We start from the raw sequence: 13,675 nt of genomic DNA, 5'->3' as shown, positions 1-13,675 counted from the left end.
TCTGAAGAAAACACTTCTATTCTCCCAAGTCCCTAGAGTAAGAAATTCAAGAGTACCCCCAAAGCGCCATTGCCACTGTCAATAAAGCTGCTAAATTATAATGCGCAGGGGTGATTACATTTTTCATAGGATCAAGGAATAATGATCCATACAGATAAAACTTACCTGTGCAGCAGCTAACCACGGGAACACTTTCCAAACTCTAAAAGCAGGACAACGTGAAAAAAAAAAAAACCAGAGAGAAAGCCTTAGAATTAGGAGCCCTGTAAATGCTTCTCTGGTCTCCAGCATAGAGCAACCAAGCAATGAAACCACTCTCTTTTTCTTTTTTTTTCTGTCAATACCTGATAGATTGCAAGGAATCTGCAAATTTTATGGAACAATTCAAATTTGCCTGTAATTTCATATCATAAATTGAACTCTGGATAGGAGTGTGAAACTAATTCCATCAGTCTTTTTAATAATACAACCTTTAAAACCATTTCTGGGTGTTTTACCTCTGTTAAATGCGTTCTCTTATACAGCTCTTTAATAGAGGGGTTTTAAATGTGTTATCTTTGTGCTCTATTACTATAGTGATGTTTCAGGAAAAATGACTTTTTGTCATTAATATATTATTAAAGAGAATCTCTTTCAGAAAAAAGAAATACCCAAAGAGGACTTCATTTTCATGGTCTCTCATTTTCTTCTCTACTCATTAAGCCCTTTCTAAGGCATCTGCCTTCAACCAGCCCTAAAAATACAAGCGGTACAAATAAGCACATTAATAAAACATCATGTTTTCAATCAATAAAAACATATTTGATTTCCATGTGAGACAGCAAAGAAAAACAAAACAAAACAGGCAACAGAAGCCCTTAAAAGCAAGCAGGAAACTAAACAAATTTAGAAAAATTGGGCTGAGGCCCCAGTGGGAAAATGTCACCTACTTGCTTATTTATTTAGGATTTATATTCCCCCTGCTTCTCAGAAGGACTGAAGGCAGCATGGAAAATGCTTTAATGCTTCCAGTATTTTATCAATTGAAACCTAACTGGGACAGTTTAAGTGTCATAAGAATCACAAAGTTTCTGAATTATTCTCTCCTAATTAAAATCAGAAAACATGTAGCTATAGTGCTCTTTTCGCATTCATATAGTGCTCAAGTTTGGGTATGCAGACATTCTCTGTTAATTGCACTCATCTTTACTAAGATATTAGATACGAATAATAACTCAAGCGCTGGGTTAAATTACTATTCAGGCAGCTGAAGTAACGAAGCCTAGTCCAACAAATGTATAGGTACATTAAAACAAACCCCATAGTTGACTGGAATTTAAATCTCTATATAATTCTAAATCCTACATGTATTTTAAAGCCAGGAAATATGTGTTTAAGGCCAAAATTCCATTCCGCTATCTGTCCTGCTGTGGTTATGCCAGGCAAATAACAGTTACAGTAATTTTAGAACCCCTTGCCATACCCTTAGGTATGATTAAGCGACTTAAATGTTGAGTTCCTGTCTAAATTCACTATTTGTTTTCCCAAATTATATACCTAGCACCAATCTAAATAGAACATCAGTATATGTTTCAATTTTCATGCAATTCCGTGCCCCACCACTGCTGACTTGCTTTTCATGAAGCCATATGAAGGTTAGTAGGAAGTTGTAAATCCCAATCACATTTTCAATCTATCATTTCTCTAAAGTAAATGTGAATGCCATTTAAACTTAATCAGGCTTTTGGAGGATGGATTCAGTATGATGACTTTAACACACATAAGTAACAAAATCACCCCATGGTAAGGAATGCCTTTACACAATTATTTATTAGGTGTATTTGGAAATATCAAGGCATGTGTTGTAAAACAGCCCTGTGCTGTCAAACAAAGGACATATAACAATTTCTCAAGTCTTAGAGCAGCACAGATGTAAAGTGGGTCATAACATCTTTTACTCTTTGCATGAGGTAATAATTGTTTTCATTTAAATAATCTAAGAACTGCAATAATTTTTAAAATGTCAATAAGCCTTATTCCACATTATCGATACTTAAAACTACTTACAGTGAGTAGCATAATTATTTACACAACATAATTGCTACTGATTTTCTTATCTAACTACTCCCTACCAGATTATAAACTCCGTAAGCATAGAAACTACACCTTGACTTTTTACCCCTGGGGCCCAGCCCAATGCTCAGTACATAGCGGACGCTCAATAAGCATCGAGCTATTTGTTAAATAAGTGCATAATAGTGCATTTGTGTCACCGAGTCAGAAAATGTGCTAGTCTTTTCAAACCATTTGCAGGGATTTTAGGCAAGATACAAGTTCTTTAGACCTCACTTTTGCCATTTGTGAAATGGACATACTAACATGTATCCACTGACATCACGGAATTGGATGCAGATGAAGTAACCATATGTTATTATTTTAGATCTGCGACCTGTATAATAACCAGTATATATATATATATATATATATTTTTTTTTTTTTTTTTTTTTTTTTTTTGCGGTACACGGGCCTCTCACTGTTGTGGCCTCTCCCGTTGCGGAGCACAGGCTCCGGACACGCAGGCTCAGCGGCCATGGCTCACGGGCCCAGCCGCTCCATGGCATGTGGGATCTTCCCGGACCGGGGCATGAACCTGCGTCCCCTGCATCGGCAGGTGGACTCTCAACCACTGCGCCACCAGGGAAGCCCTAACCAGTATATTTAATTCCAGTTGCGTAGAAAAAAAAAAGGTAGTTATCAAAATGACAGTACGTGTATTACCTGGGGAATCTGAAGATCTTCTACATATGACAATTTATGCCTTTTTCCTCTGCATGAATTAGCTAAATAAGGAAAAATTTGCCATATACTTTTGGCTTAAATAGGACTGACTCTATTCATTGCTATAATTCTCCTTCCATTTCTGGCATAAGTCTGTAACTTTCTGATCGGCCCACATTATTTACTTCAGAGTTAAAGGAAACACCAAATTTTAAACTGCTCAAATGTTTGCTGTTTTTTTCCCAAGCCAGATTTCTGCTCAGAATAATAACTGAAACCTTCAATAATCTGCTCTCTAATTTCAGTACCTTCAAACTTTTTTGGGAAATAAAAAAGAGATATAAATCATAAACAAATACCTTGTAATTTTGATAAAGTTTTATAACAATAAGACCACATACATGAATAATCTCATTTTTAAAAACTGTTTTGTAAATTATGCCCACCTTTAAATCTAAGAACAAAATCATTTTCACTGACATCTGCATACCAACTGCTGTTTCTGTTAGATAACAACAGCAATTCAGATGCAATATTTAGTGTTAACTTCATAACAATTCCTACATACCTATTCGAGGAGAGTTCCCAGAATGTTCTAGGCTTCAAGTTTCCTCTAATTTGCATAGTTGCTATAAACCAAGTTTCAGCTGGTTCCACTTAGCTGGCCATACCATATGCAGCCCAAGTCAAACTCTGAATAGAGTTGCTTTCACAAGGTATTATTTTGCTACTAAAGCCTCTTTTCTTTTTTTTTTTTTTTTTTTTTTTTTTCCTTTTGCGGTATGCGGGCCTCTCACTGTTGTGGCCTCCCCCGTCGCGGAGCACAGGCTCCGGACGCGCAGGCTCCGGACGCGCAGGCTCAGCGGCCATGGCTCACGGGCCCAGCCGCTCCGCGGCATATGGGATCCTCCCAGACCGGGGCACGAACCCGTATCCCCTGCATCGGCAGGCGGACTCTCAACCACTTGCGCCACCAGGGAGGCCCCTCTTTTCTTTTTTTAAAAAATTGTGTCAAATTATCAATATGAATCTCTAATTCTACTGGGATTATAAAATGAACAAGTTATCGATGAAAAGATCAAGGAACCGAAGGATTGGGTGACTTGCCAAGTTTGCACTGAATTTATAAGGAAACCGTTAATAGAATGGTGATCTTTGTGCCGGTGGACCCAAGAAGGAAAGGTGCCTGTTGGGTTTTATTTCCCTTCCCACCCAGAGCCTGGGGAATGTGTCATCCCAGGCAGCCTCCCATGCTCACATCTCCCAGGTATTCATCTGTGTGTCTCCAGCACCTACAGCCGTGCTTGGTGGGCTCTTGGTAAAATGTGCCTTGCCAGTGTAGCAGTGAGCCGCATCCCACCGGCTGCGCTCTATTTGACACTGGTCCACTCTCCCTGACTTGTTTTAGGGATCTCAGAGGTCTCTTACTGTCTTCTGCACAGTCTTGCCACTTTGGGCACATGTACCCAGCAGGGGGACCACTGTGATAGAGCGGTCCAGGTGGTGGTATGTCACTCCTTGGAGTTTCATTTCTTGTTGCCGGGCTTGGTACAGGCACAGTTACTAGTTCTCATCCTTCAGTCACTTTGGGTGACTTTTGCCTCAATCCAGTCATGTTGTCCTTCCAAGCCTGCTTAGAAGATCAGCTACCATTTTCCAAAAATTATACTTCCCTTAGCTGTCAAATCATACTTAAGTCCTACCCACCCCCCATGTATGCAGACTTGGTATTTTATGCAGATGCCCCTTAGGTTACAGTCCTGAACCTCAACTCTTATGAGAAACTAAGAAACCCTCAACTCCATCATTAGTAACAAAATACTTAACAATTTCTTAACCCTCAAATTCTCTGATTTGAACTCTAGCCGTACATTTTTTAGAACACACTCAGCAAAATTAATTAGTAAAACCTAAGACTAGTTGAGGTCACCAAGAGTTGGTGGCCAGAAAGATATAGTTGAGTCACGAGGCTTGAGTTCCAGTCACAGCTTCAGCACTACACAGAACAAGCATCAGCTTCCTCGTTTGCAAAGCAGAAGTACAACTAAGCAGCACGGAGCACGTGCGTCCTCAACATATCTTCACATGAGTAAAATTAACCTCGAAATTTTTTTAGAATAGCACTGTCCAAAGGAACTTTTTGTGATGATGGAAATATTCATCTTATATACTGTCCAATATGGTGGCTGCCACCTACATGTGGCCATTGAGCATCTGAAATATGGACAGGGTGACTGAGGAACTGGATTTTTAATTTTTAACTTAATTTTAATTAGTTTAAATTTAAATAGCCAATGTTGACAGTATATTTAGACAGTGCAGCTGTCCAAGAAATAGCAAGGAAAATTTTAAAGTCGTATAATTTAAGGGCAAATCTAAATTTCCATTCTGCAAGCTGTACTTCCATCTCAGAAAGTCCAATACAAATGGCTAGAAAGTTTGCTTGTGACCACTAGCCTTCACCTTTCTCAAAGTATACAGATGTTAACATTAGGTTTTTCCCACCTCCACACCCCCACTGATAAGATAGAGTTTGATGAAGAGGATTTGGTGGTGAAAGCCACTTTGCTGGGACACATCTCCAGTCTGGAAGAATGGACTGCAAAGCAGATGAGTAGTGAGAAGCAGGATCTTTCTAGCTACGGGAACTTGAGTTTGGGGGCTACTCTGAGACTCTGCCGTCCCTATGATGTTGAATAGCCAGTGGGAATTCTATTCTTGGTTTACTGACTGCAGGAGCTGGAAAATGGACTGGATCCACTGGTTTCCAGAAAGCCTTAAATGGACTGCCTTGGATGAGGCCACACCAGAGCACAGCCCTGTCTGGATCAGATGTCAAGCAAGGGTCCAGAGCCTGGTGCGTTGGGCCTCTTGGCTGGTGCCACTCCACCCTAGCTGCATTCAGAACTGCTAAGACAACTGTTTTAGGCAGAAGAGCCCACATTTCTTCATCTCCTTGGTTATCCCTCTTGTCCATTCTACCATCTTCTCTCTCCTGGAGGCCACACAGCTTCCTAATTGGTCTCCTTGTTTCCACTCTCAACACCCTACAATTCATCTTCCACACAGAAGCCAGAATGATCTTTTAAAATCAGAACATCTCAGTCCTTTGCTTAAGATTCTCCAGTGGCTTCCTACTCAAAATAAAATTCAAGCTCTTCACCATGGCCTACAGGGCCCTGCTCACCCTTTTTACTTCTCCCATCGTCCCCCTTATTCATTCTGTTCCAGCCTGTTTTCATCCTGGCTGTTCTTCAGACAAATCAAGCTTGTCTGTACCTCAGGGCCTTTGCACCCGCTGGTCCCTCTGCCTAAAATGCTCTTCCCCAGACTTTCACATGGCTGGATCCTTACCACTCAGGCCTCAGCTCAAATGTCACCTCCTCAGAGTGTCCATTCCCAACCACCTCATCCATAGCTACTTCTATCCCACCACTATGTTATGTTTGCTGGGCTTTTTCTACATATTTCTTGAGGTATATTTAACATATTATAAAACTCACCCATTTTAACAGCACAATTAAATAATTTTTAGTAACTATACCAAGTTGTACAACCATCACCATAGGTCATTTCCACCTTTGAGATCCCTCATGACCATTAACTGTTCATCTCCATACCTATCCCCTGCTCCAGGCAACCACTAATCTACTCTCTGTCTCTACAGATTTGCCCTTTTGGAATTGGAATACAGTTATTATCTAATATTCCACTGCTCTGTTTTATTTTATTTAAAAATTTTTTTATTGTGGTAAAATATACATAACATAAAATGTACCATTTTCACCATTTTGAAGTGCATGGGTCCGTGGCGTTAAGTTGTGCAACAATCACCATCATCCATCTCCAGAACTTTCTCATCTTTCCCAACTGAAACTCTGTATCCATTAAATACTGACTCTCATTCCTCTACCCCCACCCAGCCTGTGGAAACTACCATTCTACTTCCTATCTCTATGATTTTGATTACTGTAGGTGCCTCATGTAAGCAGAATCACACAATATTTGTTCTTTTGTGACTGGCTTATTTCACTTAGCATAATGTCTTCAAGGTCCACTCATGTTGTGGCGTGTGTCAGAATTTCCTTACTTTTTAAAGCTGAGTAATGCTCCTCTGTATACCATAGTGTGTTTGTCCATTCATCTATGGATAGATACTTGAGTTGCTTCCACCTTTTGGCTATTGTGAATAACGCTGCCATGAATATGGAGGTATAAATATCTGTTCAAATCCCAGCTTTAACTTCTTTTGGGTATATACCCCGAAGTGGAATTTCTGGGTAATATGGTAATTCTAAGTTTAATTCCTTGAGAAAGTATCCTATTGTTTTCCACAGCAGCTGCACCATTTTACATTCCTACCAGCAATGCACAAGGGTTCCAGTGTCTTCACATCTTTGCCAACACTTATTATTTTCTGTTTTTTTTAATAATAGCCATCCTGATGGATATGAAGTAGTATCTATTTTATTTTTATAATTCAGTTATCACTATGTAATATTTTCTTGTTTACTTGTTTGTTTAAACATTAACTGCCTGTCTCTCCAAACTAGGATGCTAGCTGCATGAGGGCAAGGAGCTTGGCTGCCTTGTTCACCAAAACTCCAGTAGTACCCAAGACCTAACACACATTTGCTGAATGAATGACAGACCTTAGGGCTACCGGCTTCTACAAGCTTTAGTGCTACCACAGTCCTCCTTCTTTTGTCAACCCAAGGATATACAGAAGCTAGGGAGCTCCTTTCTTCTGCTCTGACACACCAGAGGACCATGAAGAAGAACTGGGAATATTTTCCCCAACGATTCAGTGCTTTTCCTTGTGAAATACAAAGAAATGAAGATATTTTGAAACTGAGATCTTGAGAGCATCCAAGGCCTTTGGGAACATTCTGCTGAGGCTGTAATTATAACCAGGAGAATGTGCTGGGCTCCTCTGGAAGTTCTTGGTGCTACTCATATGCAAATATAAAAGAGGCAGCCCCTTGAAACAGAATCAAATGGCTAAGAGTGAAAACTATAAAGCTTTTCACTAGAAAAGCAAATTGTGCAGTCCTTTCTTGTGCATTACCTATGCTTTCTAAAAATATATATTTTTCAAAAAAGGCTGGCATTTGCTACTCAACTTTTGAGCATTAGTTCAGGCAGCCTGGGCAAACCAGAAATAAATATGTCACAGAGACTGCTTGTTGTTTGCTTGTTTTCCCTTCTTTCCACAGTTGATAGAAGACTTTTATTCAAAAGAAGACTCTTGAGTTTTAGCAGAGCACATGGATTCCTGACATGAAGACTTCATTTCAGGGCTTCCCTGCAGCTAGAAGAGGCCATGTAACTAATAACTAGCCAGTGCAATGTAAACAGCAAGGTGCAGGTAAGTCTGCAGAATGTCCTTAAAGGGAGGATCTGTGCCCTTCCTCTCTTCCTTTTTGTTGGCTAAACCATGAACCTGATGGCTTGGAACTTGAGCACACATCTAAGTGGATACTGAGTGCCTAATGATTTGAGGCTGCCACACCAATCTTGGATTGCCTACCTCCAGATTCCTTTACACGGGAGAGAACCAAGCTTCTGGTTGAGCGATTGTTACTTTGGATCTCTGTTACTGGGAGTCAACCTAGTCCTAACGCACACGGAATCTCTCCAGTAAGATTACAGGAGAACCCAAGCACAGAAATAAGTGCTTCCTAGATACACATAACAAAGTCTATTGTTCCATCAAAGTCTGAGCTGCTTTAAGGCTGATGCCAAGCCCAGCTTAGCCAATATACTAAGGGGGTGGCAGTGATCTGCCATATTGCCTACCAGTCAGAAGAAAGGATGAGTCAATACTAGCAACAACGGTAACGGTGGTAGCTAACGTTTAGTGAGCACTTCCTATATCACAGACACTCAGCTAAAGAGCTTTACACATACCATCTCATGTTATCTTCACAACAGTCCTGAGGTTTAAAGATAAATCCATCACACGGCTTATGAGTGATGGAATGAGAGCCAGCATGCCTCACCTTTACATTGTATCCATAAGGAGCATCCATTATACTTCCTCTTTCCCACACATAAAAATAAGGTAGTCAGGGGCTTCCCTGGTGGCGCAGTGATTGAGAGTCTGCCTGCCGATGCAGGGGACATGGGTTCGTGCCCCGGTCCGGGAAGATCCCACATGCCGCGGAGCGGCTGGGCCCGTGAGCCATGGCCGCTGAGCCTGCGCGTCCGGAGCCTGTGCTCCGCAACGGGAGAGGCCACAACAGTGAGAGGCCCGCGTACCGCAAAAAAATAAATAAATAAAATAAAATAAAATAAAATAAAACAAAATAAGGTAGTCAGGCCTCTGCGAGGGCACACCCCTCCTTTACCAAGGACAACTTTCACTGGATACCCTTCCCCACCTCCAACACTAACAATGCCCTGAAGACCCAAAACACTGGGCTAACCATGGAGTCTACTTGCTAGGCCCATGGTGTCTCTCAGTCACTAATTTCCTTGGGTCATTTTTAACTTACAGCCATTTAATCATAACTGAAACACAACTATAACATAAAAACCAAGTTATATGTTTGTTTCGGAGCCTTATTTCACATTTATGCTACTATCAATATTGCAGAGCTATCTTTCATGACCATTCTCTCCTGGCCCCCTGTGTTGCAATAACATAATGAAATCTGTACCATTTCATTAGATAGCCGATATTTTACAGGAGAGCATCAATGCATATAGGAGCTGACTTTTATTTAAGGAAGGAGACCCCCTCATATCTGCCTGTCAAATGACCTTCTTGGTGGGAAGGCCTCACTGCAAAATAGGCTTTACTTCATAGAAAGTTGGACTTACCCAATGCTTGATCAAGTCAGTTTATATTATTGTTCTAGACCTCAGCTTCCTCATCTATAAAATGGGGATAATAATACTTCCTCACAGTGATTTCAAAGATTCAGTGAGATTATGCTTGTTACCTCCTTGGCACAGTGCCTGGCACCCAGTGAGTCCTCAATAAGAGGTACCTACTTTTTTTTTTTTTGCGGTACGCAGGCCTCTCACTGTTGTGGCCTCTCCCGTTGAGGAGCACAGGCTCCGGACGCGCAGGCTCAGCGGCCATGGCTCATGGGCCCAGCCACTCCGCGGCACGTGGGATCCTCCCGGACCGGGGCACGAACCCGTGTCCCCTGCATCAGCAGGCAGACCCCCAACCACTGCACCACCAGGGAAGCCCAGAGGTACCTACTTTTAAAAATCATTCATTCATGGGTGGTACAATCTGACTGAATGAAGCAGTGAACTAATGTGTTCAATTACCAAACAACTTCCCAAAATTGAAAAAAAATGAAGAAGATAATAGTCACTACTATGCTCACTTGGAAAGATGACTCACTCTAGCTGACGAAATCCAGACTTATTTTTTTAAGGCTGGCTGTCTCTAAATCTGATTTCTTATCTTGACTCAGCATAATCTATGCCATTACTAACCAACCTGGGCATTTTGTTAGTTTTTGTTTTTAGGCTTTTTCTCCCCTAAGTTATTGTTATTCTCTATTCTTAGATTGCCTTTAGTGGTGGTTTTAAGTCAGAGACGTGAAGTGGGATTGTTTTTTTCTTTTTCTTTCCCCCTTTTTTCCCCCTAATGGTTATAAAGTAGTCAGAGGTGAGTACTACCTTTGATCTTCTATCCGCCACTGGGAGACATTTATGAAAGGCACAGGAAACAAATCGCTTCTAGAAGTCTTTATGATGGGCCTTTGCCTGAAGATAGCCTTAATTTTGAATCCATGAAACTCAGCTGAGTCAGACTGGGTTTTCAGACACACATCTGCTTTAAGAATTTCTCTCTCCAAGCATTATCTCGAGCACTTTCTAACTGTTAATGCAGGGCACCACCAGTTCTATTAAAAATCTCCCAAATAGTAGAGGTAAATCCAACATTTCACTCTTACGGACATTTGCCCCCAACCCAAATTCTGACAGCAGAGGAAAAAAGCAGCAGCTCTTCCACTGTTTCCAGTATTCACTTTTGGAGAATACCCTTTTAAAAAATGCTTACTGTGATTTTCCAGGTACATTTGCTATTTGGAGGGTACACTCCAGGAAAACCTTCGCTGCCAATAAAGCCAGACCCTCCAGTAAGAATGCCGCCACATGTGAAAACAGGTCTGGGGAAATAAAAGAGGAAAAGAAATTTGAAACACTGTCTAACAATTTAATGTCAATTTCAGAAAGGTGCAGTCTATTAATATGGATAAAGTGAATACTGACAATTAACTGCCTGCATCATATACGGGATTTGAAATACTTGTTAGCTCTTAGAATAAATTCTAGCCTGCTAAAACATTCAGTCCAGCTGCCATCTGTCTCCACCATAATAAGATCTATCTATCCATCCATCCATCCATCCATATGCAATCAAGTCCTCCACGTTAAGTGGTAAGATCTTACAGGAAAATGGTAAATGGAAAATTTAACTGCGGGGAGTGAGAGAGAGAGAGAGAGAGGGTGAGAGAGAGGGAGAGAGAGAGAGAAAAAAAGAGAGAGGGAGAGAGGGTGAGAGCTAGGCTCCGTGAAGTGCATGGTTTTAAAGCTAGACAAGTAATTGGTTAATATGAAAAAGTTTTAATTTCCTGGATTTGGAGAGATGCCTAATTCTCTCTTTGTTTGAAAATCGTTGGCCATTGGCAGAACCTCCCATTGAAAAGGAGAAGGCAAAGTTGGCCATAGGGCGGGTCTCCCGGCCCAGGTCCTGGAGCCATCTGGCAGCTCAGAGGTTGAAGAGTTAAACCTGCCAAGAGCCGCTCCCCGGGCGCCGGGCAGCTCGCGTTTTCCCCCAGGTTTCTGTCTCTGGGCAAAGCCTCTCCGGGGAAAAAAACAGGAGTAAAGCAAAGTCCACACATTTAGGTCCCAGTGCTTCCCAGCGCCCGCCTGAACCTTCGGGGAGAGGAGAGGTGGTGGGCGGCCAGCTGCGGGGCCGTGGGGCGGGCGGAGCTGGGGGGCGCCAGAAGGAGCCCCGAGGACGGGCGCCATCCCGGGGTCCTGGTGGCGCGTGGGTCCCCCGGCGCCCCGAAGCGGAGTGGGTAAAGCCAAGCCGTGGGCGAGGGAAAGAGAGGGAGGAAGGGAGGGAGCGCGGGCGGGGGTCGCGTTACCTCTCCGGGGGCTGCGGCCGCGAGGGCTGGAAGGCGGCGGCCAGCAGCAGGCAGAGCGGGGCCCAGGCGCCCGCGCCCCTCATGGCCGGTGGAGACGCTCGGGGCTCGCCCCACGCCGGCGCGCACTCCGGAGCACCGCGCGCTCCGCACCGCCCGGGACTCCCGCCCCGGCGCGCCCCGCACCCCGGCGAGCCCTCTCCCGCTCTCTCGAACGCGCCGCCGCGGGGCAGCCCAGGTAGCCGGGCGTGCTCGGCAGGCGGAGCCGGGGCGCTTTTCTAGAGGCGATTACGGTGCAGTCTGCTTCGCCGCTTAATTTCCCCTGAGGAGTTGCTCTGGCAGCCACAGGCCACTGCTGAATATCCCGTTTGTTCTCCGGCGGCGAGAGGGGGTGGCTCCCAGGCCGGAGCCGCCTCCTCTCTCGGGGCGGGCGTGGGGGCGGGAGGCTCCTCGCTGGCACCCCGGGACCCGCACCCTGCTCACATCCCTCGGGCAGGGGCTGTGGAGAGAAGGATGAAAGGGAATCCCCTGCCGCGTGGTACCCAAATGGGACCTGGCGCCTTGATCTACAGATGATGGGGTGGGAGGGGGGTTGGAGGGGGGTAGCCTTGGTTTGGTTTGCTTTGGGGAATGTTTTTCTCTAGTTGCTTTCAGATAAAAAATATTCGCGCTTGCTGATTGCTGGAAAAGAGGGTTCCTCCTTCCGACATCTAGATCCAAAGAAAGAAAAGAGAAAGTAGAAGAGAGATTCGACTATATTTTAACTCCTACTCTAATCCTCTTACTTTACACACAGAATCTCAGTAGATTCTTTTTGCTTTTACTGGTGTGTGAGAATAGGGAGATAGGTTCTGTCCGGGAGGCGGGGGGGCGGTTTAGAAGTGAGTTTTCAGCCGTGTGATTAGTGAGTGACTTGTCATTACCGTGACAAATAACGGAGACAAACTCCGGATCTTCAGCTCTCACCACCCCATGTTACGTCCTGAGAATAGCGCTTCTTTGCTGGCGCCTCTCTCTTCTTCAAAGATCTTTTACAACGATGCCTTTTTCTGTAATACTGATTAGTTGAGATGTACAGAGAATTTTGTTTTTCTAAGAACAATTGCAGTCTTATGGAATCAAGGCTTTCCTTTATTACTTTTAATTAATTTTAATTAAAAATAATTTAAAATATTTATTTTGCTAAGTGCTTCCCAATAACCAGGGATTAATAAAAGAAAAACAAGAATGGAATGGAGCCACTGGGTTTTTCAATGACTACGTCACCATAAGGGGACATAGCTGAATTCAAATGCCTCATTGGTGTTATTCCTCCTAAAGTATTTTCACCATTCTAAGCAAAAAAATTAAGCCTTCAAATAATCCTTATCAAGACTTCATTTCTTTCTTTTTTAAAATTAATTAATTTATTCATTTATTTTTGGCTGCATTGGGTCTTCATTGCTAGGCTCATGCCGACTTCTCTAGTTGCGGCCAGCGGGAGCTACTCTTCGTTGGGGTGCGCGGGCTTCTCATTGCGGTGCCTTCTCGTTGCGGAGCACGGGTTCTAAGCACGTGGGCTTCAGTAGTTGTGGCACACAGGCTTAGTTGCTCCACGGCATGGGGTATCTCCTGGACCAGGGCTCGAACCCGTGTACCCTGCATTGGCAGGCAGATTCTTAACCACTGTGCCACCAGAGAAGTCCCAAGGCTTCACTTCTAATAATGAGCCTACAGTGTTAAGAACATAAGTCCTGCAGGCAAGGAAATAAGCAACAACTGGCCGCAGAGAATAATCTCCCTTTTTAGAGGAGGGGTAT

At 43.3% G+C, this 13,675-nt stretch overlaps 1 protein-coding gene across 1 annotated transcript in view; it reads right to left on the bottom strand.

Moving 5' to 3' along the window:
* PCOLCE2 (procollagen C-endopeptidase enhancer 2) overlaps positions 1–12,282 on the bottom strand; it is a 68,626-nt gene extending 56,344 nt beyond the window's left edge. Inside the window, exons 1-2 of the mRNA XM_060100219.1 lie at positions 11,880–12,282; positions 10,787–10,895 (exon numbers count right to left, since the gene is read on the bottom strand). Coding sequence (XP_059956202.1) covers positions 10,787–10,895; positions 11,880–11,962 — 192 coding nt within the window. The 5' untranslated portion in view covers positions 11,963–12,282. The remainder of the gene's footprint in view (positions 1–10,786; positions 10,896–11,879) is intronic.
* Between the last annotated feature and the right edge of the window lie 1,393 nt (positions 12,283–13,675).

This window comes from Mesoplodon densirostris, chromosome 5 (genome assembly GCF_025265405.1).
Source record: "Mesoplodon densirostris isolate mMesDen1 chromosome 5, mMesDen1 primary haplotype, whole genome shotgun sequence".
Classification (NCBI taxonomy): Eukaryota; Metazoa; Chordata; class Mammalia; order Artiodactyla; family Ziphiidae; genus Mesoplodon; species Mesoplodon densirostris.
The sequence above is the reverse complement of the archived record's forward strand: the minus strand, read 5'-3'. Positions and strand labels throughout refer to the sequence as shown.